Source organism: Metschnikowia bicuspidata (assembly GCF_001664035.1).
Source record: "Metschnikowia bicuspidata var. bicuspidata NRRL YB-4993 chromosome Unknown METBIscaffold_2, whole genome shotgun sequence".
Lineage (NCBI taxonomy): Eukaryota > Fungi > Ascomycota > Pichiomycetes > Serinales > Metschnikowiaceae > Metschnikowia > Metschnikowia bicuspidata.
In genome coordinates this window covers 61,727-83,689 of record NW_017387732.1, presented here as the reverse complement: position 1 = coordinate 83,689, position 21,963 = coordinate 61,727, and the positions used below count along the sequence as shown (strand labels likewise).

Below are 21,963 nucleotides of genomic sequence, written 5' to 3'. Positions count from 1 at the left end.
ATGGTGGCAGTATGAGATGATTCTTGTAGAGCACCATGTTTAACAGGGTGACGGAGCAAAAACTTTCTGAGCAGAATTCCGGGGCATCCGTTGTTTCATAGTCTTACGTCGTTTGGTTCCGGCAAACGCCCAATTGAAATGGGCCATACTGGATTCAAACAATGCGCGGTAGATCATGATAGAGATACTGATTAGCCATCGAGGGCATTCATGAGCCCATTTTTGCATCGTAGATAGTATTGCAACTCCAGAATGCACTGAGCGCTTGACTGACCCGCGTTGCAGGTAGCTAGTCTAGGCGGCCCTCCATCAGAAAACAGCCCATGATATAGCTTCAAGCAAGATACATACATTGCAGCCTGAGAAGCCAGGATATTGTTTGAAATCGCCTATTCCTGAAAGGGTCTGTGGACCTCACGCATTACTCTGAAATTGGGGCTCAAAGCCCTGTGTCGTATGTCGCGCAGCATATAACGGTAGGGCTCATCTAGCGGTAGCAATAATTTAACGGTGGCAATAATTTAACGGTAGCACCAATATAACGGTAGCACCAATATAACGGTAGCACCAATTTAACGGTAGCACTAATATAACGGTAGCACTACTTCAACGGCGCACCAATTTAACGGCATCACTGATGTACCGGTAGCACTAATATAACGGTAGCACTAATATAACGGTAGCACCAATATAACGGTAGCACTCATATATCGGTAGCACCAATATAACGGTAGCATTAATGGCCTCAGGAAGCTGGTGTGGCGGATTGCGCGTGATACCTGATCAAGTGCCTGAGTCCTAAAGAAAGCTGATTTAGAGTTGTATTTTTTCGGAAGGGCTGGTGTTTGCCTTTTTCGCCAGCTGAGGCCGCTGTGCAAGATTCTGTGTGGAAGACGGGATAGAATATCAGTGCGTTGTGTTGCCCAGGCAATTTCCACCTGGTGCCTTCATGCGAGATCGCCCAAGCCGGGTGCGCTTGCTGGAGCACCAAGTGTACTGTATCGAGAGCGTGAAACGTTGATTCTACCGAACCGCAGAGGCGTAATTTGAAGCCGTGTCCGAAGGAAACAACCAGGAACATTTCTGTTGGGACACGTTTTTGGCGTGTTCACAATGGTGTTATATTCAAACTTATATTTGTAATGTCATACATCCTTCTATTTAAATATATAATAAACTTGTGTTGTTTTAATAACTATGTTTTAATAACTATGTTTTCACACGCTCTTGCGCAATACGTCGCTAGGGCCTGCGGCCCTGGGAGGCTCTGGGAGGCCCTGCGAAAAGCGCACCGGGGCTCGGTGCAACGAAAAGAGCGGGCCGGCAGACTCGTTCTGGATCCAGCTTCTTTCCACAATCGCTATTCCGGGCATCATTGGCAATGTCTTTGAAAAGATTTCGGGGCGGCGTGTGATTTGCCGGGGTCCAGTTTGGGCCGTCGACCAGGCCAAGTGCGGCGGGCCAGATGGAGCGCCAGGCCCATTTCCCGCGCCGCGCCAGAGGGCCAGGGAAAACCGCGCCAATTCAGAGACCGAGCCAGTTGAAAGGCCGCGCCAATTTAGGGCCAGATGAAACACCGGCCCAGATGAGAGCTCGGCCATACCAGCAATCAGGCCGCACCAACAGTCAGGCCAGCCACCGGAACCAGAGCCCCTTCGCCCTGCGCCCGCCTGCTCCAGCAATTCCCCAAAGGCCGCTTTTCTTTTCGCCAAAGGCCGCTTTTTTTTTTTTGCCAAAGGCCGCTTTTTTTTTTTGTCAAAGGCCGCTTTTCTTTTCGCCCAAAGGCCGCTGTTTTCCGCCTGCTGGAGCCCCCCGCGCCCAGGGCCAGCTCCGGCCTGGCGCCAGGCCCTGCGACTGCGGGCGCGGTCTGCAGTCGGCTTTTCGCCACAAGGCTGCTCCCGGCACCTACGTCCGTCATACCCTCTGGCTCCGCAGACTCACCCCCGCAGACCATGAAGATCAAATTCAGAGACTTGAAGAAGCTCACCGTCGAGGTCGACGCACAGCCCTCGGACTCCGTATGTCTCGCCTTTCCGCCCTTTCCCTTCCTTTCGCTCCCATTCCCTCCCCTTCGCTTCCTTTCCCTCCCCTTCCATCGCCCTCCTGACCCAGCCTTTTGGCATGGCCTGGCCCCCCTTGCGCCAGACCCGCCCGCCTCTCCCACACCACCCCTTTTCGTTTTCTCTACTAACATCCACAGGTGCTTTCGGTCAAAGAAAAAGTCGCCGCGGCCAAGGACGTCGACGCGCTGCAGTTGAAGTTCGTCTATTCGGGCAAGGTGCTCCAGGACGACAAGCTCGTGCTGGACTTCAAGATCAAGGACGGCGACTCCGTGATCACCATGGTGTCCAAGGCAAAGGTAGCCACAAACACGGCTCCCACAAACACGGCTCCCACAAACACGGCTCCCACAAACACGGGGGCCACGAACTCGACAGCCACGAACTCGACAGCCACGAACACGGCGGCCACAACCACGGCGCCCGGCGGCAGCCAGAGCCCCAGCTCGGCCGCAGACTTTGCCGCGGGCCTGGAGCGCGAGGCCGCGGTCCAGAACATGATGGAAATGGGCTACGACAGGCCGGAGATCGAGCGTGCGTTGCGGGCCGCGTTCAACAACCCGCACCGCGCGGTGGAGTACTTGCTTTCGGGGATCCCCGCGTCGTTGCAGGCGCCGGAGCCGGCGGAGGCCGGCGACGCCGAGGCTGACCGGGCCGGGCCGTCCGTGGACGAGCCGGCCGACGCCGAGTCCGGCCACCAGAACTTGTTTGACGCGGCGGCCGCGGCGTCCACGGACGACGTGGCGCCGGACGACGGCTTGGGCGGTATGAGTGAGGAGGGCCAGCTCGCGTTGCTCCGCGAGGCGATCCAGTCGAACCCGGAGTTGCTCCAGCCGTTGCTCGAGCGCATGGCGGCCACGGACCCACAGGCCGCGGCCATGATCGCCGAGGACCCGGAGGGCTTTGTGCACCGCTTCTTGTCGGGCGAGCTCGGCATGGATGTGGACGACGCCGACGGGGGCGACGACCCGGAGGGCGTGGTGCGCGTGGAGTTGTCCGAGCTGGACCAGCAGGCCATTGCACGCTTGTGCGAGTTGGGCTTCGACCGCAACTTGGTGATCCAGGTGTACATGGCGTGCGACAAGAACGAAGAGGTCACGGCGGACATCTTGTTCCGGGACACCTCCGACTAGGGGGGCGTCTTGTTCCGGGACTCCTCGACTAGGGTGGGCGGGCGCATTGGAAGTGTGTGCTGGAGCACAGCCGGGCATTATGCGCGATGATACCACGGGTGGCGTGGGAAGTGAGGAGCATGCGTATCATGAATTGTGGGCCGCAGGGAGTCGTGCCGCAGGGCGTGGCACTGTTGTGTGCCAACGAATGGCATTGTTGTGTGCCAACGAATGGCATTGTTGTGTGCCAACGAATGGCATTGTTGTGTACCAATAGATAGCATGAGCATGGGGGGCCGCGGTTCCGCGGTGCCTGGGCAGCATGTATCGAACCAACGGCACAAGCTAATGTAGCGCCATCTCAGTCTCGTGTGCCCGAGTACGTCTTGTGTGCTTCTGCACGGGACGAGCATTCGTATGGTGTATCCAGACCATTGTGGTGTGCTTCCACGGGGCATGGATAGTGTGCTCTTATACGGGCATTCCGTGCCTATACATGGCCTGGGTATTGTGTATCTATGGATGGTATTACAGAAATGACGTGCGTCGATGAAATACATGGCCTACGGTGGATAGCATGTTTTCGTGGATCCTGACGAGTACTGTCAGTCCATGCCGAAGTAATTCACCCACCGACTGGGTAGTCAAGTATTTAGAGTGATGAATCAAACAGAATCAGATACCGTGATCATTGTCACATAGAGAACATATTCGTGTTGTATTAATGAGTGGCACCGTGCGTGGCAAGCACGAGCATCAGGAAGATGGATAGCTAGAACGAGTACTGACGGACTGATGAAGAACGTATCAACGACGCGTCAATAGCATGTGGATGAATATCACATATCCTGGCACTATCCGGGTGAACGTCGTGTCAATATATGGTGATACCGCATGTAGATAAATAGCACATATCCCGGCACTATACCAGGAGAACGTCGTGTTAGCGGATTATGCTTCCAAAAATATGCCACAAACCTCTGTGTTAACGAACAGCATGGATTTGGACAGTGTGAATGTCGTGTGCAGATGAACAAGTTCACGGTCCACCGATGGAACGCGTGAGATCAATGGCACACATCGTGTATTCTCTGAAAACATGAGCACTTTCTGCCAGTCTAGAGCCCCGATACCGTCCATCAAAGACATCAATGCATCACGCTGTTTGGTGATGCTTCCATACTACTCGTCGTCAAAAGTAGTGATGACGGTGAACACTGCCTTGTCCTGTTCGGAAACAGGCTCGTTCCCGGGCCTGACCACAAGACGGGTGGCCAAACCCGCACTGTGTGCTGCCTTGATTTCGTTGATGTTGTCCGAGTAAAACGTGATGTCCTTTGGCGCAACGCCAATGGCCGAGCTGATGCTGGCGTACGACGCCTGCTCCTGCTTATATCCCGAAGTGGTGATGTCAAAGTATCCCGCAAGCTTGGGCGTGAGGTCAGTCAGGCACCCATTCACATCGACATGAGCAAACAAGAGTTTCTGCGCAGCGACACTGCCCGACGAGTAGATGTACGTTTTGTCCGATCTCTCGAAAAACTCAATGGCGTCCGAATACACTGGCGCCTTCAACTCGCCTTTGGCATAGCCCAGTTTCCATACTTTGCCCTGGAAGGCTTTGAGCACCGGGTCCTTGATGTCGTTGGAGACCAAGTGCGAAATGTGGCTTTTCAACGCTTCTTGCGATTGTTTTGCCTCCGTTGGGAAGCCGCTCAAAATCGCAGACATCTCGTCCCGCTCGCCTGTAATGGGATATTCCATGGTCGAGATTGTCGAGGCGTACGTTTCAAGAAAGTACGGGTAAAGTGTCTCTTTCACGAACGAGATCGAGCACACGGTGCCCTCGATGTCAAGAAGTGCAACCATTTTGCTACTGCTTTTCCGATAGATAAGAGACTACACGAAGGTCGGATGTATGGCCTCAATACTGAGATGAATTCGCAAGCTCAAGAAGGTCAAGAAGAAGTCTTCGTATTTCTGCAAGCAGTGAGCACTCACGTCTGAAGGCCGGGGCTGGGGTCACGTGACACACGTAGTATTCCATGCTTCGGCGTCCGAGTCGACGGCCCTAGGGCTGATCCGCTCTCTTTAGGAGCATTTCTGAGCATCTGCGGGTTGACTCGTGTGTCAACTGATAAAAGCGACGTATCTTGTGGATTCTGTACCTGAAACTGGTGGACCATATCTGGAATATGCAGAGCGTCAAGAAGCTAAATTGGCCCCCGCTGGTGAAATATTCCAGCGAGAGGGCTACATAGAAGATCTTGTTTTCTTTGTCTCCTGTCATCTCAAAATTTTACCGCCTGTCCAGATAGCAATTTTCAGCTTGAGCAGTGTATAGGTAGACTTTGCGATAGCCAGGGCTCATGCCAGATCAGCTCAATAGCGTGCAAGTAGTAGATTGTTGGTTTGATTCTTCGAGCTCAGCGTGACTCGGGCTAGGAAAAAAGGTTTGTTGTTCATGGAATGACACATTTTCGCTCTTTTCGTGATGGCTGAATGCTGTTTATCTCCAGCTAATTCTTCAGGTCAGGACTGTTGCCACCACTTCCGCCAACTCAAGAACTAAATCGTGAACCTTCAATTTTGTCCAGTAGCTGAAAATTGACATTTGTTTCAAAACCATCTGAATCACCAAAACGAAGCCAGAACTACTCTGGTTTCAGGTCACTCACTCGCCGGCCGACCTTCTCATCTATAAAGCGTAAATTACCTCGCCAATATTTCCACCCAACCCCACGGTGGCACGACTTGGCCGGGACCAAACGAACACAAAGTTACCAGACGCTCCTTATCACTTCAAAAAATTCAAGGATTTGTGATTCTTGTTGTGAACCAACATTCCTATAATCAGGGCCGTTTATCAGCGCAGCAAAGAAGCAGGCTCACATGACTAGCGGCGCACCCGTTCGCAGACCTGTTGTGACAAGCTCCAACCCCACAGTAGACTGAGATCCTGAGCTCTGTCCAGCACACCCAATTCATCAGATTTGCTTTCTGCCAAATCCCTAACTTTGTTTTCGACATTCACTCAATCACCTTTCACGTTTCGTTACAAGCACGCAACTGCTATTTCTTGAGTCCTCACTCACTTCCAGCTTATGACGGACTTGCCTTTCGATGGTGATGACTACATCAATGAAAACCACATTCGTGCCTTTGCCCAGGCCCTTGAATTAGACGACCTGGAGGATGTGGAAGACGTGGCCAGCTCGCTTTCCACTGGGCTCTCTCTGCCTGTCATGGCCGACGAGAAATCCATACAAAAAGAGGCCCAGCTACTCAACCAGGTAAATCTACAGCTCAACCTGTCGGAGCTAGCGCCGCTCCTGCTTTCAAAGAAAAAAAGTTTCAGTGCCTCCGACCCGGTATCGTCCAAATCGGGGGGTCTGAAGCCCACCAAAATCGTGTCTAAAAGCGACTGGTTCCCCACCGGCGCCCCTGGGCCCCAAGCCAAGAAAGACCCCAAGACCTCGAGTGCAGAGAGATTCACCAGTGAGTTCCGTGTATCCTCCTCTTACAAAGTGTTCCGCTGGCCCATCCTCTTTCTTATCGGTAGCTGGGTGCTGTTTCTTTGTTTGCTTTATACATGGATCCGGGCGTACGTAGCCCTCCTGGAGTACTTCTTCACCTGGACAGGCGAAAGAAAAAAACTCAGGGATAAGTTGCGCCTGTCAAAAACTTATGATGAGTGGGTGCAAAACGCCAAGGCGCTCGACGAGTTCTTGGGACTCGACAAGTGGTCCGAAAACCCCAAGTTCTCTTACTACGATCACCGCACGCTACTCAAAACCATCCAGCGCCTTCGCCTCTTGCGGCAGAAAAAGGATATCCCCGAGTTGATGGTGTTTTTGCAAGGGTGCATTCGCAAGAACTTCGCGGGCATCGAAAACAGACAGCTCTATTCACACCGATACTTCGGTACGAAAAGAGTCGTGGAGAAATACATTGACGAGGTCGTGAAGTCTATAGACTGTGTTGCCAACGCCTCCGAGGCACAGGTGTCCACAAAAACAAAGCGCAAATTCTTCCGGGTGGTGGAGAAAAACTATGGGAAAACGGCTCTTTGTCTCAGTGGCGGAGCCTGCTTTGCGTACACCCATTTCGGGCTCGTGAAGGCCTTGCTCGATAATGACTTGCTCCCTCGAATCATATCTGGCACTTCCGGCGGAGGTTTGATTGCGGCATTGACGTGTACGCGAACAGACGACGAATTGCAGGAATTGCTTGTTCCCGAGCTAGCCCGCAAAATCACCGCGTGTGAAGACCCCTGGTGGGTCTGGCTCCCACGCTGGTGGAAGACTGGAGCCAGATTCGATGCGGTCAGCTGGGCCCGCAAATCAAATTTCTTCACAAAGGGCTCTATGACATTCCAAGAGGCATACAACACAACCGGGAGACAGCTTAATATTTCCACTGTCCCAGCCGAGCCACATTCGCCTGTCATATTGTGTAACACGGTGACCTCGCCTAACTGTATTATCTGGTCTTCTTTGCTTGCCTCGTCGGCTGTTCCTGGAATCTTGAATCCCGTGGTGTTAATGATGAAAGATACAAAGAATCAAGAGGCGGTTCCATTCAGCATGGGCAACAAATGGAGAGACGGGTCTCTCCGCACAGACATTCCTGTGGACGCCTTAAACACCTACTACAACGTGAACTTCTCCATTGTGTCGCAAGTCAACCCGCATATTTCTCTTTTCTTCTACGCGCCAAAAGGCACCGTCGGTAAACCGGTCGCTATCGCTAGAAGAAAGACAAGACGCCACAAATTTGCTTCCTTACGGGGCGGGTTTTTCGCCACTGCAAGCGAACACTTGTTGAAATTAGAAATCAAAAAATGGCTCGAGATCATCAAATTGCTTGACTTGTTTCCTCGGTGGCTGGCACAAGATTGGCTGAACGTATTTTTGCAAAGATTCACGGGCACCATAACAATTTGGCCACGGAACCGCTTCAAAGATTTCTTGTATATTCTTCTGGATCCCAGCGAAGCCCAAATGGAAGAATACCTCATGAAGGGCCAACGGAGTATGTTCTCTCGCTTGTTGTTTGTCAAGCATAGACTCAGTATTGAAAGAGCCATCGAACGAGGACGCAACGCTACAAGAACACTGAGCGTTTCTTCCAACTCTCAGCAAAGGCAAATGGACTCGCCTTCGCCCATCGTCTCTGACGACAACATCGTTGATGACTTCAAAATCATGAATTTGATTGGTGAGAACGATGAACAATGTACATCGGATACAAGTGAGGATGAGGACGAGAGTGAAGCTGCGGAGAGTGAAGTCAGGGCGAAGCTATTTGAAAACAGCACTGATGAGGCTGAGACGGAACACAATAATTAAAGTAAATCGCTTGGGCTTCTTTGAAACTTCCAGGCTCACAGATCGCTTTTCATTGCCTTGGTGACCCTCGCGTTTAGTTTATTACAATCATCGACCTCGCCCTCGCTCGATATTATGGCATCCGTGTATCGGTAAACAGAGTCCATAGATGTTGCGAGTGCAAGTTTTTCCTCCTCCTTGAAATCAGAGAGAACCCAAGACGCCATCAGCTCTCTGGACGCTTGGGCAGGTTTTGGGCCAATCCCGATACCAAGTTTATATCCGTTGACCGCTTGAGCTTGTAATTCACGCGCGGTCGACTTGATGCCGCCGTGGGATTCGTTCTTCTTAAATTGCTGAAGTTTCACTTTAGGCATGGGAGTCTCGAAATCGTCGTAAATTACAATTACTACGCACTGCCCGAGTTTCTCGCTGTCTAGGAACTTGCGGAGCAGCTTGCCAGATTCGTTCATATAGGCGTTAGATTTAACAAAGTAAATGCTGTCCATCGTTGAAATAGAGTAGACGCCCTTTTTGACAAGTTGCTTGGCCCCAAGGGCGTCCATGAGATTTTTAAGTATGTAATGGCCCACCGAATGCCTAGCCATCTTGCCAGGATTGCCAACAGAAAAAAATACAATGCTGGACATGGTACACAATTCCAACCAAATCAAAAAGAAACAATGGGCACGGGCACAAGCACTTAAGAATGAATGCTAAGCAATAAAATAAAATCAATGTTTCTGCAATGAGATGACTCAGGTCCGTTACATGTAAGCCATTGCATAGCACATGGCAATACACCCATACACCACGCCCTCCATATATTCATGGTGTCTCGTGCATGGATGTATGAGGAAAGCAACGAAATGGCCAAGAACAAGAAAAGCAAAAAGGGAAGTCCCTCAAAAACGATCAAGTCGGCTGGATCTGAAAATGATATGCAAGTGACAAATGCTGGGCGTGAACCTGAGTTGTCACTTCCCTCACACGTGATTGCAAGTCTGGATATGGGCAGTGACATTGATGAAGAGAGAGGAAACATGACCAGTCGTCCCGACATCGTGTCTCTGGGAAATTCAGATGATACAGCCAATCAACAGACCAATGCACAAAAAAACTATGTAAAAGAATTGGACGGATTCAATGAGAAGATGATCAGTCAAGAGAGCCATGTCACAGAACTGCAGGACGCGTCAAGTGACGCTGATGTTCTGGAGCACAATCGCAAACAACACCAAAATAATCTCTTTGAAAAAGCAGAATTAAAAAGAAGTGACGACTTTGAGCTACACCACGACTTGGTGGAAGAAGAAGATGAGGATTTCGGGTCTTTCGATGAAGCCTCGTTTGAAGAAATTGAGCCTACCAACAACGTGTCAGATGAAACATTACTTTATCCTGCCTCATCTGAGGAGCTCAGTTTAACAACATCGAGAATACTGCGGCTTTTAGATTTGATTGTACCCGTTCCCGGAACTAGCGAGCCGGCTGATTGTGCACCCTTGTTGAGCAAGGAGGCTGAGTTACAGTTCAAACACCTCTCAAAACCACCAAGGCTTCAACCTCCTAACTGGACAAAACTGAAGCTCAGGCACAACTTATTGCTTAGGCTCGGTATTCCTATCAATTTAGACGAGTTGGCTCCCAGCGGGGGGTCAGGTGGAGTGAAACATGATATCAATAGAAAGAGTTTAATCTCTGAAAGTGATCTCGATTGGTCTAGGTTCAACATACCCGACATTGAAATTCTTAATCTTACACAAGAGGCTCGGCAAGATCTATTAGGGAAAACTGCTGAAATTCTCACGAAAATAGAGAGGGAGAATATGGAGAACACCTCCGAACTACACTTACAGAGTAGTCTGTCCGAGGCTCTTGAGAGCAAGCTTTCGCAGATGCGCAACAACCACGATCAGTTGCTTATGCTTAGCAGCCTATGGCACGGGAAACTCGAAGATCTCAAGGCAAGTCAAACTGCATACGAGTCGGTGGTGCAGAGCATGGTGGGCTACAATCAAAAAATACAGCGAAATGAATTGCTAGAAAGTCTACGCAGATCCAAAACCAAGCGGGGAAAGAAGACCTTTTAAGAACCTATGCAACGAATTCAATGCTCTTCAGAACTGGAGTGTATGGTTTTTGCATCAAGATACCAACTAGTGCAAATTGAAGAGTCCGCCCAAATCATCGGTCAAAAAATCTTCGTCTTCGACATGCGACTGCAAATTCATGTTGATATATGAGCTATCCACAAAGTTAGTGAACAAGTCTCCAGACATGAGATTGGTGCTGCTCTTCGATGGGAATGCGCCTTGCATAAATGGTGTAGGTGATTGCGCATATTCGTGCTCATTTTTCACTTCAGTGGTGACAGTGGGTGGAGACTGCGCTCTGGAGACAGGGTAGCTGTGCAATGCCATTGGGAATAACTGCGTGGGCTCGAAGTTTTCTAAAAAGTTATTCTCCGGCGCTTGTTTCTCAGTCACCAAGAAGATGTCTTGAAGTGAATGGTTTGAGTTCGGCGTGTTGTCTGTGTTGGAAGAGCATCCCTGCTTGGTATTCTCGGCATTCTTATCCTCTTCGTCCTGCAATTTGCGCTTATACTGACGCACAAGCTGTTCTATTCCCGGGGAGACATTACCATTATCTTGATATGCCGTATGCTCATTATTCAAATGACCCGAGGGATAATTTTTGCTGCCGTCTGGCACCATTGAGGGAGCAGCTTGTCCAGCAGACGGAATCTGGTCAGACATCGCTTCTCTCTTGATGTCGTGCTCTTGGTCGGATTTCCTCTCTTGCATTTCAGCGATAATCGAACCTCTTTTGATAACTTGTGCGCGCTTGATTTTGTCGTTTGCATACTTATCGAAGAGCTTCAAAAGAACTCCCACCACCTGCCAGTACTTGCCCAACTCTTTGAGAACGCTCTTTGAGATGAATAGGGAGTCGGAGGCAGTGGACGCGATGACGGGGTTCGAGGAGTCAACATGATATATGAGCATAATCAACGAGCTGAACAAAACGTACACGAACATCACGGGGCAGTATCCAAGTAGTCCTTTATCGAGTAGGATTTTAGACACGATGGATATCATCCGAGCCGCCTGGAACGAAATGCCCCAGGACGGGTACTTGTAGTTGTTCGGGTTGGTGGAGGAGGACCTGGCCATGCGCAACAAGTTGGCTCTGTGGACCAAGTAGAGGCGGTTGTAGTACTGGGCGTTGAGGAGACAGGCGAAAAAGCTTTGTTTAGAGGGGTCGGTCAACGAGAACTGGAGTTCGGAGGGGAGGTTGTTGAACCAGATGCCCATCAACATGTCGCATCGTTGGATGACCGAGAATTTGTTTGTTCTCTTCATCAGCTCTGCCTTGACGGTGTACTGATGGCTGATGATGAGCCCCGTGATCTCGGCGAGCTTGACCAAGTGCATGAAGTAGAGCGCGTGGGTGAGGTTCACGGGGTACGGCGACACAATCCCGCGCTCCGGGTCGTCCTCGTTGAAGTCATCGAGCGTGAGCATGGGCGCGTCGCTATCGGCAAGGTCTATGGTGGTGGGTCTGCCGAACGCAATGGCCACGTTCCGGTCCTTCTCAAAGAGGCACCACCAGATGCGTCTCCAGATCTTCTTTTCGGAGGCTGCGACCGTGGGCGAGGCGCTGATGTCGCGGTGGAAGCCGAAGCCCTGCGCTAGCCCCACGCCCACGCGGGTCCAGTAGTAGGAGTTGCGCGTGACGTCCTCCGGGCCCTCCCAGAAGGAGCCGATGAGAAGCACGGTCTGCAAGATGGAGACGGGGTCGCTCTCGTAGTTCGTGTCGTACAAGGCCTTGGCGCGGCGGAAAAACGTGAGCGAGGCCAAGTCGCTCAGGTTGTTGCTGTCGAAGAGAAGCGGATTTTTCGACACGCGCGACCCGCAGAGCAAGACCGCGTGGAGAAGCATGAGCGACGGCGAGTCGGCCGGGTCGCTGTACTTGGCCATGAACTCCGTGCGGTTGATCACGGGCATGAGGGGGTGCACGTGCTCGAAGTACAGGTTGACGAGGTCCGCGGCCAAGTCCGCCGCGGGCAACAAGAACGCGCCGCGCAACTTAAGGATCTCGAGCTCCACGGCGTCGAGGTGCAGGCCGCCCGGGTCCTCGAACAAGTCGTGCGCTAGCTCGAGGTGGTTCTGGCCCACCTTCTGGGCCATGAGCCGGATGCTGGAATGGCCCACGAAGGTCACGGAGGAGCGGCCCTCGCCCGGCGCGGGCTCGGGGTTGTGAGGCGACGGCCGGCTCCTGAAGCCCGACGTCAACGACGGGGGCACGGCCACCTGCGAGATGTTGTGGATGGGATCCGAGACAGGAGCGTGCTCTGCAAGCGTGGGCTTCGGACGCGGCGCCGCGGGCGTCTCCCGGGTATACGGGGCGTGCTGCGGCGTGCCTTGGGCCGCCGCGTCCCTGGCAGGCGGCTTGTGCGGGGGCTTCTCGCCGCCGCTGGCGTGGCCTTTCCGCTTGTTCTCTGGAAGCAAGCACTCGCACCCGAACGTGATGCAGTTGGTGCACGGGAGGCGGATTTCCGCGTCGCAGCGGACCTTGCGGGCACGGCACACGGTGCAAGCCCGCGAGCCGCGGGGGCGCTTGTACTTGATGGTGTAGGCCTTGGGGCGGTCGGCTGTTTTCGCGGCGCTGTCGGAAGAGGCGTCCATGGCGGGCGCGTTTTTCTTTTTTCTGCCGTGGGCTTGGGGTGTGTTTGTGTTTGGCAGCTGCCGCCGGTGCTGTGGGTGTTTTGCCGGTGTTGGTTGTGTGTTTTGCCGGTGCTGGTCGTGTTTTTGACCGGTGCTGGTTGTATTTTTGGCCGGTGTTTATTGTTCTCAGGGCAGGCCTGGGTGTTGGGGCCGCCAGACAGTGGGGAGACCCGCGTGCCAAAAGTTAGGGCCACGCGCTAGAATCGCACGCTGCGGACGACGCTGGTTGTGCAATCGGATCGCCGGGCTCGGGGCAGAGTGTCGGCGTGCTGCAAGAAACGGGGGTCCGGGGCTGGCAACTGGTGGAAAACAATGGAGATGCGGGAGCCATGGAAGGTGGGGAAGCTTTGTCCGGGGCCTACGGGGCAGGACGCTCTGGAGGAAATAAGCTACAGGGCAGTGGGCCGCGCGGCGCCATGCAGGCGTCGGCCCGGCTGGGTGTCGACGGGGCGGGCCAGTTGCGAGCGGTGCGGCCCACTGGCTGCCTTCTCCGGCCCGGCTGCCTTCTCCGGCCCAGCTGGGTGTGCTCCTTCTTCCTCTGCTTCGTTGTGCAATCATTTCTTTGATCTCCGATCTTCTTTTCTTCCTCCGATTTTTTTTCTTTCTCCGATTTTTTTTCTTTCTCCGACCTTCTTTTCTTTCTTCGATCTTCTTTTCTTTCTTCGATCTTGTCTTAGTTCCCCGGTCTTTTTTTCTGTCTGCTGTCTTCTGTCTTTTCTATTCTTACACCTGTGGTTAGCGCCTCCATATATCCTCATATTGCACAGGGCCTCGGGTTTATTCCCCTGGGATTGGCGCGCAGCAATCGCCGGGCGGTGTGCGCGTGGCCGCTCTAAAAAACCCTAACGCTAGGCGAGCTGAGTAATCCGCGGCCGCCCCGGGTCTGACCCGGCTATGGCGCGGCCTTTTGCTTTCCGTGGGTGCACACGGCTTGGTGGGTGCTTGCTTGTTTATGGATGGACGGGCTTTTGATACGAGCTCGTCTGTCCATGGTTGTTATGGTTGTTCATGGTTGTTTATGATCTTGTCACTTCTTGTCACTTCGTGTCTGTTTGTGTTCTTGTCATTCTTGTTCTTGTCGTTCTTGGTCTTGTCATTCTTGTTCTTGTCATTCTTGGTCTTGTCATTCTTGTTCTTGTCGTTCTTGGTCTTGTCATTCTTGTTCTTGTCGTTCTTGGTCTTGTCATTCTTGTTCTTGTCGTTCTTGTTCTTTCTTGGTCTTGTCATTCTTGGTCTTGTCATTCTTGGTCTTGTAAATCTTGTTCCTGTTCTTCTACTTCTTGTTCTTCTACTTCTTGTTCTTGTTCCTGTATGCTCCCGTTCGGTCTGCTCTGGATGCTCCTGTTCTCCTGTTTCTCTTGTTTGTTCCTTTTGTTCATTCTGGATCTTCTTTGAGCGTTGGGTCGCCGGTTCTGCACCGGCCCCCGTGTTTCGGTGCCCTCGCTCCCTAATATCCCTTTTGTTGTTTTCTCGAGTTAGTAAATCCCGCCCGAGCCCCAGATTGTCATCCTTCCATGCCCTCCTGCGTTTACCCCACGCGACCTGCCGGGGCGCGCGCTTATTGTACTTTCTTGTATATAAGAAGCTGTCGGCACGGGATTAATAGACTGCCTGGTGTTGCACCGCGCAGTCTTGATCACTGCGCTGAGCCGGGATTGCTAGATTGCACTGTTCTACTGTATTAGAGCTGTAGAGTGTACTGAAACTGTAATAAGATTCAAGGTGTATTATTGTACTGGAGCTGTATCACTGTATTGAAATTGCAAGACTAAAGTGTGTTCCTCTACTAAATTGCCTACTGGAACTGTAGTAATGAAGTGGAATCGTATTGATGTACTGGCACTGTAATACTAGATTAAGACTATATTACTGTACTTCAGATGTAAGGCGGTACTAGAACTGTATTGATGTATTGAAATTGTAAGACTGTATGGAAATTGTAAGACTGTATGGAAATTGTATTACTGTATGGAAATTGTAATACTGAACTGGAACTGTATTGATGTACTGGAACTGTAATACTAGATTAAGACTATACTGTGCTTAAACGTAAGACAGTACTGGAATTGTATTCCTGTATTGAAACTTTAAAAATGTACCAGAACTGTAACACAATTGAAACCGTATTACTGAAATGAAACCGTATTAATGTAATGTAATACTAGATTGAAACTATATTACTGTACTGGGGCTGTAGGATAGTCCTGGTACTGTATTACTGTGTTGAAATTATAAGACTGTATTGAAACTGTATTACTATACTTCGCCGTCAGACAGTACCGAAACTATAATCCTGCTCTGGAACTGTAGTCTGCACTGGAACTGCAATCTGTACTGGAATTGTGTTACTTCGCTGATTCGGCCATACTGCCTCAAGACGAACCACTACCTCAAGCTTGTGGCTCTGAGAGAGAATCCAAGCACCGCAGCAAGTCGCAGCGTCACGTGCCTGGGTCTCTGGCCGCACCTTGAGCCTGATTACTGGCCCCACCAAAAGCCTTGCCGTCCGATATTAGATACAAACGTGGCCCGATGCTGAAAACGCTTTTTCACATAGTCAGGACCTGTGGATTTCTGCTGGGGCGGCACTTTTGCCCTGATATGGACCGTGGCCGTTTGAGCCTCAGTGCATGTATCAACTGGCGCATGCTGTGCAGGCCTCCATCTCTATCTAGCCCACCCGGCTAATTTAAACTCGGCATCATTTGTCAAGCTGGATAGAAATACCACTGGCCAGCATTTCATTTGAAGCTCTCTTGCAGCTTCTGGTTATAAAGCCCGCCAAATTGCACGCGTCTTGCTCAGTGAAAAGAATGTTGCGAAACACCGACTTATTAGCCTCGCTACCAGTTCTTTACAAATTACACATCAGTTAACTGACCAAGTTAAATACCAGATGTATGCATGGCCCTTTGAGGAGGAATATGGATCAGAGCGCCCCCTTTGAACATCCCAAAAAGGCAACCACCGTGTCTTTCCTCCGCTGTTTCAATTCGCCGACCAATCTAGCCTATTTGTCAAGTACTAAAACTGCCCTGCCCCACCCATGCATCCATCGCGCTCATCTCATATGAGTCTATCCAGTGCAAGCCGAAAAACCCGCCAATCGTGAAGAAAAAAAAAAAAAAAAAACATTCCCCAAGACAAGCCGCAAGCCAAGAACACCCCTTTTTTCTCGCTGGGACTTTCCGGCAATTGTGGATCTAGAAGAGAGCGGCTGCCCGTCCCTCACTTCAGTCTCTGTCCTGCGCCTCGCCGTGCGCAGGGCTCGCCGGCAGATCCACCAGATTCTCACATCTGTCAAGGTCCCCGGAAAGCCCACCAGCCGGCACCATGCAGGAGGCCCGGACGGGAAGAAAACGAGCAAACATCGTGTGGTTTGGACAAGCAAGCGGAATACTCACCCACTCGCATTTTCTTTTTCGGTAGCTTCACAAAGGGGAGTAGACTGGTACCCGAACACGTCTCAATCTCGGATACCTATTGTAGTGTCGCAGGGCCGCAGTCAGCACGCGCAGCCATAAAATCATCAACACCTCATGCTGACTTGGTTCAGTGCCCGGCAATGGGCCGCGGCGTCGGCGCTTTTGGTCTTCGTGGGCTATGAAATCTGGAGCCACAAACGCACGGGCAACCGGCGGCTCACGCTTCTCCGGCCCAAGACAAAGGGCGTGGCCTCGCTCATCGGGAACACGCCCATGGTCGAAATCGAGTCGCTCTCGAAACTCACCGGATGCAAGATCTACGCCAAGTTGGAGCTCATGAATCCCGCGGGCTCCGCCAAGGACCGCGTGGCGCTAGCCATCATCAGAGAAAACGAGCGCTTGGGCAAGTTGAGGCCGCATAACGGGGACATCATCTACGAGGGCACTTCGGGCTCCACGGGGATATCGTTCACCGTGCTTGCCAATGCGCTCGGATACATCGCACACATCTGTCTTCCGTCGGACACGTCGCCCGAAAAAATACAGCTCTTGCGCTCCTTGGGAGCGGAAGTCGAGCCCGTCAAGCCTGCCCCCATCGTAGACCCCAAGCAGTACACGAATGCGGCGAGAAGAGGGGCCCAGGAAGTGAACGAGGACATATCGAACGGCAAGAACGCCATTTTCGCGGACCAGTTCGAGAACGACTTCAACTGGCGCATCCACTACACCACTACCGGGCCGGAGATCTGGGAGCAGGTGGACCACGACCTAGACTACTTCGTCACAGGTTCGGGCACCGGCGGCACCATTGCGGGCGTGTCCAAGTACCTCAAGCAGCAGAGCAGCAAGGTGCAGGTGGTGCTTGCCGACCCCCAAGGCTCGGGCTTGGCGAACAGAATCAATTACGGCGTTATGTACGATTCCGTGGAGAAAGAGGGCGGCCGTAGAAGACACCAGGTCGACACCATGGTGGAGGGCATCGGCTTGAACCGCCTCACGTGGAACTTCCAACAAGGCGAGAACAACATCGACGAGGCCATCCGAGTGACAGATGACCAGGCGGTGAAAATGGCCAAGTTCTTGTGTGTCAACGACGGGCTCTTCTGGGGCCTGTCTGCCGCGGTGAATTGCGTGGCGGCTGTCCAACTTGCATTGAAGCAAGGACCCGGTAAGAAAATCGTCGTCATCGCGTGCGACTCGGGCGACAGGCACCTTCTGAAATTCTGGAAGTCCGCAGCCGACGTGCCTGCCACGGTGTCGTTGCACGACATTGTGCAATAGAGTACATGGAGGGGCACCCCCAGAACAATGGTCGGCGCATTGAAAGGGAGCCCGAAACCACCGTCGCACATGCTTTCAGCCGGCGGTCAACAAAGCTTTCTTTTTTTCTCTGAATAGCTTGGCCGAGCTGAACAACGCCGCGCTGATACCCATCCAGATCTGGACCGTGTCGAAGTGGAGCTGGGCATTGAAAACGGTGTACGAGTTGAACACAATGTCTGACACGAGCTTGTACATGTCCAACTTGGCATTGGTGATCCTGAACTGGATGTCCTTGAGCGCCTGTGCATCTCGTGCATCCTCGTCCGAAGGCGAAGCGTTGGTCTGCAACGAATTGGCCCCGAGAACCTGCCTCGAAAGAGTGCGCGACCGCTTCTTGACCTGGATCGAAATCTTCATGTCAAACTCCTGCTGTGCTAGCCCTTGCAAGTTGTTGTACGCGTTATATAGCCCAAACCAAGAATCGCAGTACCATGCGTACGACTCGTGGTGCGCCGCAAAAACCCTCAATCTTTTGTTGCTCAAGAACTTGACCTTGTACAACATGCCGATGTCGTCGTTGAGGCTGTAGTATAGGGCAATGCTGTCGCCGAGCGTGGACTTGTTGAAGAACTTATCGCTGATTCTCCAGGAATGGTCCCTGGAGTCCCTGTACATGTGCTTCCTCACTTTGTCGAATAGGCCGTGGAACCTGAACGGCGACTTCCCGAAACGCAAGAGCTTTCTGTAGAGCCCCAACGCAGGGACAAAGCCCGAAAGCCGCGACGTGAACACGGAGCATGTGAGAATCACCAACACCTTCGCGAACGCCCGGGGATTTTTAATGAAGTTGACAAGGAGGTCCCACGCTTTTTTGTTGCTGGCGTAGGTGGCGCTAATCAGCTTGATGTTGACCACGTCGTCGCTGAGAAAAGTCTGTGTTTTTCGGGCGTGGTACAACAACAAGCGCAACGAGTACTGCGAGAGTTTGGCCATTTTGTCCTTACCGGTGAGATCATTGAGCATGGCCCAGAGCACGTCGATGGACGAGATGTCTCTTTTAGCAATGCCCGCGGCGGGGCCCTTCGACAATGGTTTTGGCTGGCTTGCCATGACCGATGCTGTGGGGTGGCTAGTTGACACCAAGGTGCCGGTTTTCCCCGGCGTATGTACGGCTCCATTTTCAAGGGACGATTTGCCGGCAATTCTGGATGGCGTCGGCGTTTCCTCTAGAAGGTGTGTGGTGTCTGGAGCCATTTTGGCCATGGAAGGAGAAGCAACAGAATTCATTAAGGCTCGGGGCGGGTTGTTTTCGCCCCACTCGGAAGTTAGTTGCAACGGCGAGCTGGAGAGTTGTTTATAGTATAAGGAATGTGTACCAAGCGGCCCTGTGGGATTGGTGTGATCAAAGGCAAAATGAAGATTATGGTTGCGCAGGGACGGAACAGACTCCATGTTCTATGTATTACGATGCGCTACACTGACCGGGAGCCGCGTAAGGGGAGCGCAGGCAAAAAGCTATGAGGGGAGAGTGAGGGCCGGATCTCAATGACCGTTTGTGTGGAGCGTGTTGTTGCTTTGCCTGGCGTCGTGTCAGAGTGGTTCAACAAGATTGGATTTTCCAAGACCTTGTGACCCGAGGCTTACGCCCTGGAGCCGTCCTGTCTGGATGTTGATTGAGGAGGAAACAGCGCGGGGCCTGCACACACCGCGCGGTGTGGGCTGCCGATGGGCAGGAACTGCAACGTGCCATTTGGCATACCGCGAACATAGACGTGCTGGTCTACGCAAGCCATCCGACTCTGAGTACGTGCGGTGTTCATTGAGCTACTTTCGCTCCATTCGGGCTCTTGTGCCCTGTATGTATTTGAAGCGGGCGAAACGTCGACGGCCCTACGGCCGGTGTTGGTGTTCTTCCCCGCTGGATCCGAGCCAGACTTGATATCCTGCGCACGGGCCTCTTGCTGGCGAAAGCCTCACTGCACTCGGGCGTTTTCGATAAATAACTTGGGCAGGTTAGGCCTAGACCCATGGCGGTTCCAATCCAGGCCCGGCCTTTCAGATGAGTTCCATATGGGCTGAGATCGTCATTGCCGTGGTGAGCTAGGGCCGAGGTCCTGGGGATCCAATAATTTGCAATCATGAGGCAAGTATGGCGCTGAGCGAAAAAAGCCATTTACCAAGCACCCTGTCTCTCAGGCCCGCAAGAATGAGCTGATTCTGGAGATGCCCTGGAGATGTCCTTCCATACTTCTGCCGTACAGGCCCGCAAGAATGAGCTGATTCTGAAAGTGTCCTTCCATACTTCCTTCGTGGCCAGGTTCTTCCCCGTAGTCTTGCCAAAGCGTAAAACCCGCCAAACCCTCAAGTCCATTCGTATCCTCCCCCGTCTCTCTCCTACCCCGCTGTTCTTTAAGGTGTAGCGGAGAGCGGACAAAACAGGCTGTTTCAACACACTCACGTAATGCACAGTACAGAAGCCTCTCAATCTGCCGCGCCGGGCGAGTGTGGTTCCACTCCGTTGGGGCCCATTATGAACGCACCCACACTGCCCAAATAGCCTTCGTGCCGGAGGAAGTACGACTGCATCTCGCCGTTCGACCAGAAGTTCAGGGCATAGCTCAACGTGTGGATCGTCTGCATGTGGCCCGAGATGTAGCTGCCGCCGAAATAGATGCGCTTGAGCCCGAAGCGGCACGCCTGCAAGTATGCGATCTGGCCGATGTTGTTGGACACCAGGTACAAGAGCGAGCGGGCAATGTCCTCCTGGCGGAAATGCGCGAGCTTTTCTGCGGTGGAGAGCTTCTTGCCCAGCTTGTTGAAGCGGAGCTTCTTGAAGACTTTGGCGAACGACGAGGCAATGTGGTTCGACTTGAGTCCGATCTTGTTGTAGCTGGTCCCGTAGATGTCTCCCACAAGCAAGTCGATGTTCTCGTTGTCGCCCTTCTGGGCCATTTCGAGCATCTCGTTGTAGTCGGACGCGTCGGTCAAGAGCAGGAGAAGCCCCCAGAGCGTGCCGCCGCCGAGCGACGAGCCACCGATTCTTTCGAACCCTTCGGGCCCCGGCCCCGTGACCTTGACCATGGACACCCCCGAGCCGATGTTGACGAGGAGGTACGGGTAGATGTCCTGCTCCGTGACGGGCGGGTTGTTGAAGCGGATGTTGTCCTCGGCCAAGTCGTAGGTGAAGATCTCGTGCGGGATCTTGGTGATGAGCCAGTCAAGGCCCTTGATGAGACACTCCATCTCGTCCTTCTTGACGATCTGCATGGGCAAGCCGTTCTTCTTGAACGCCGACGTCATCAACTTGGAGAACTTGTGCGCGCCGCCGCCCGTGGAGATGATGTACGTGATGGGCGGGCCGTGCTTCTTGCCCATGCTGTCGCGCACCAAGCGGATCATGAACTGGAGCGCCTCGGTCTCGAAGGCGCCCGTCTGGAAGTCCTGGAAATGTAGCTTGCCGCCGTTCTTGGCGCCCTTCACGGACAGCGACGTGAAGTACACGAGTTTCGTCAACGTGCCGCCAATGTCCACGGAGATGTGGATGACCTCGGAGTTGTGGCGCGGGAGCGTGATGTTAGCGCTTTTCGAGTCCTTGGCCGGGCTGCCGGGCGCGGAGAACACCGTGGTTTCATCCTCGTCGGACGACAGCGACTCGTCCGAAGTCACTGGCGACGGCGTGGGGGTGGCCAGTAGGGACGCGTTGCCCCTGATGAGGTGGTCGTTGGCGATGTACGCGCCGGAGCAGTCGATGCGGATGGTGCCGGCGGGGATGCGCCGCAAGTCCATCTCGTCGTATTTGCGGGACACCATCAGGGGGGGTGGGGGTGGTATTGTTGAAAAGAGGGTGCAGGTTCGGGACACGGTCCGGATTCAGGGGGACGCAGGCCAGGTTTGTCGCGGGACTCCGGGGTTTGCAAACACGCTCGGCAGTGGAGGTGAGGATTTGTTGGATTTGTTGGATTGCCGGATTTTCCAGTTTTGTCGGGTTTGCCAGTTTTGTCGGGTTTGCCAGTTTTGTCGGGTTTGCCAGTTTTGTCGGGTTT

At 52.8% G+C, this 21,963-nt stretch overlaps 10 protein-coding genes across 10 annotated transcripts; 4 read left to right on the top strand and 6 right to left on the bottom strand.

Moving 5' to 3' along the window:
• Window positions 1-1,952: 1,952 nt before the first annotated feature.
• RAD23 (Rad23p) lies at window positions 1,953-3,193 on the top strand (the record flags this gene model as incomplete). The annotated part of the gene is made up of 2 exons (XM_018858682.1): window positions 1,953-2,018; window positions 2,201-3,193. The coding sequence occupies 2 exons, from the start codon at window positions 1,953-1,955 to the stop codon at window positions 3,191-3,193; spliced, it is 1,059 nt and encodes a 352-aa protein (XP_018712300.1).
• Window positions 3,194-4,354: 1,161 nt separating this feature from the next.
• On the bottom strand, window positions 4,355-5,041 carry METBIDRAFT_10729 (putative acireductone synthase; the record flags this gene model as incomplete). The annotated part of the gene is made up of 1 exon (XM_018853837.1): window positions 4,355-5,041. The coding sequence occupies one exon, from the start codon at window positions 5,039-5,041 to the stop codon at window positions 4,355-4,357; it is 687 nt and encodes a 228-aa protein (XP_018712299.1).
• A 1,250-nt stretch (window positions 5,042-6,291) lies between these two features.
• On the top strand, window positions 6,292-8,310 carry METBIDRAFT_24580 (uncharacterized protein; the record flags this gene model as incomplete). The annotated part of the gene is made up of 2 exons (XM_018855282.1): window positions 6,292-6,465; window positions 6,517-8,310. Coding segments are annotated over 2 exons (1,968 nt in total), but the record flags the coding sequence as incomplete, so codon positions are not given.
• Window positions 8,311-8,558: 248 nt separating this feature from the next.
• Window positions 8,559-9,152, bottom strand: METBIDRAFT_10727 (uncharacterized protein; the record flags this gene model as incomplete). The annotated part of the gene is made up of 1 exon (XM_018853836.1): window positions 8,559-9,152. One exon carries the CDS (start codon window positions 9,150-9,152, stop codon window positions 8,559-8,561), a length of 594 nt encoding a protein of 197 aa, XP_018712297.1.
• Window positions 9,153-9,809: 657 nt separating this feature from the next.
• On the top strand, window positions 9,810-10,586 carry METBIDRAFT_14694 (uncharacterized protein; the record flags this gene model as incomplete). The annotated part of the gene is made up of 1 exon (XM_018854530.1): window positions 9,810-10,586. A coding segment is annotated over one exon (777 nt), but the record flags the coding sequence as incomplete, so codon positions are not given.
• Window positions 10,587-10,661: 75 nt separating this feature from the next.
• Window positions 10,662-13,193, bottom strand: CTF1 (Ctf1p; the record flags this gene model as incomplete). Its single annotated transcript, XM_018857116.1, has 1 exon — window positions 10,662-13,193. The coding sequence occupies one exon, from the start codon at window positions 13,191-13,193 to the stop codon at window positions 10,662-10,664; it is 2,532 nt and encodes an 843-aa protein (XP_018712295.1).
• Window positions 13,194-13,275: 82 nt separating this feature from the next.
• On the bottom strand, window positions 13,276-13,987 carry METBIDRAFT_138059 (uncharacterized protein). Its single transcript, XM_018854429.1, has one exon. It carries the CDS (start codon window positions 13,788-13,790, stop codon window positions 13,359-13,361), a length of 432 nt encoding a protein of 143 aa, XP_018712294.1. The 5' UTR covers window positions 13,791-13,987; the 3' UTR covers window positions 13,276-13,358.
• Window positions 13,988-16,771: 2,784 nt separating this feature from the next.
• METBIDRAFT_38942 (putative cysteine synthase) lies at window positions 16,772-17,938 on the top strand (the record flags this gene model as incomplete). Its single annotated transcript, XM_018857071.1, has 1 exon — window positions 16,772-17,938. One exon carries the CDS (start codon window positions 16,772-16,774, stop codon window positions 17,936-17,938), a length of 1,167 nt encoding a protein of 388 aa, XP_018712293.1.
• A 75-nt stretch (window positions 17,939-18,013) lies between these two features.
• Window positions 18,014-19,030, bottom strand: METBIDRAFT_39441 (uncharacterized protein; the record flags this gene model as incomplete). Its single annotated transcript, XM_018857142.1, has 1 exon — window positions 18,014-19,030. One exon carries the CDS (start codon window positions 19,028-19,030, stop codon window positions 18,014-18,016), a length of 1,017 nt encoding a protein of 338 aa, XP_018712292.1.
• A 1,371-nt stretch (window positions 19,031-20,401) lies between these two features.
• Window positions 20,402-21,730, bottom strand: METBIDRAFT_40614 (pantothenate kinase; the record flags this gene model as incomplete). The annotated part of the gene is made up of 1 exon (XM_018857296.1): window positions 20,402-21,730. One exon carries the CDS (start codon window positions 21,728-21,730, stop codon window positions 20,402-20,404), a length of 1,329 nt encoding a protein of 442 aa, XP_018712291.1.
• Window positions 21,731-21,963: the final 233 nt, after the last annotated feature.

What these genes read in the sequence shown, in the direction of transcription:
- METBIDRAFT_138059 (XM_018854429.1), bottom strand. Translation starts at nt 13,790, where the DNA reads ATGATTGCACAACGAAGCAGAGGAAGAAGGAGCACACCCAGCTGGGCC.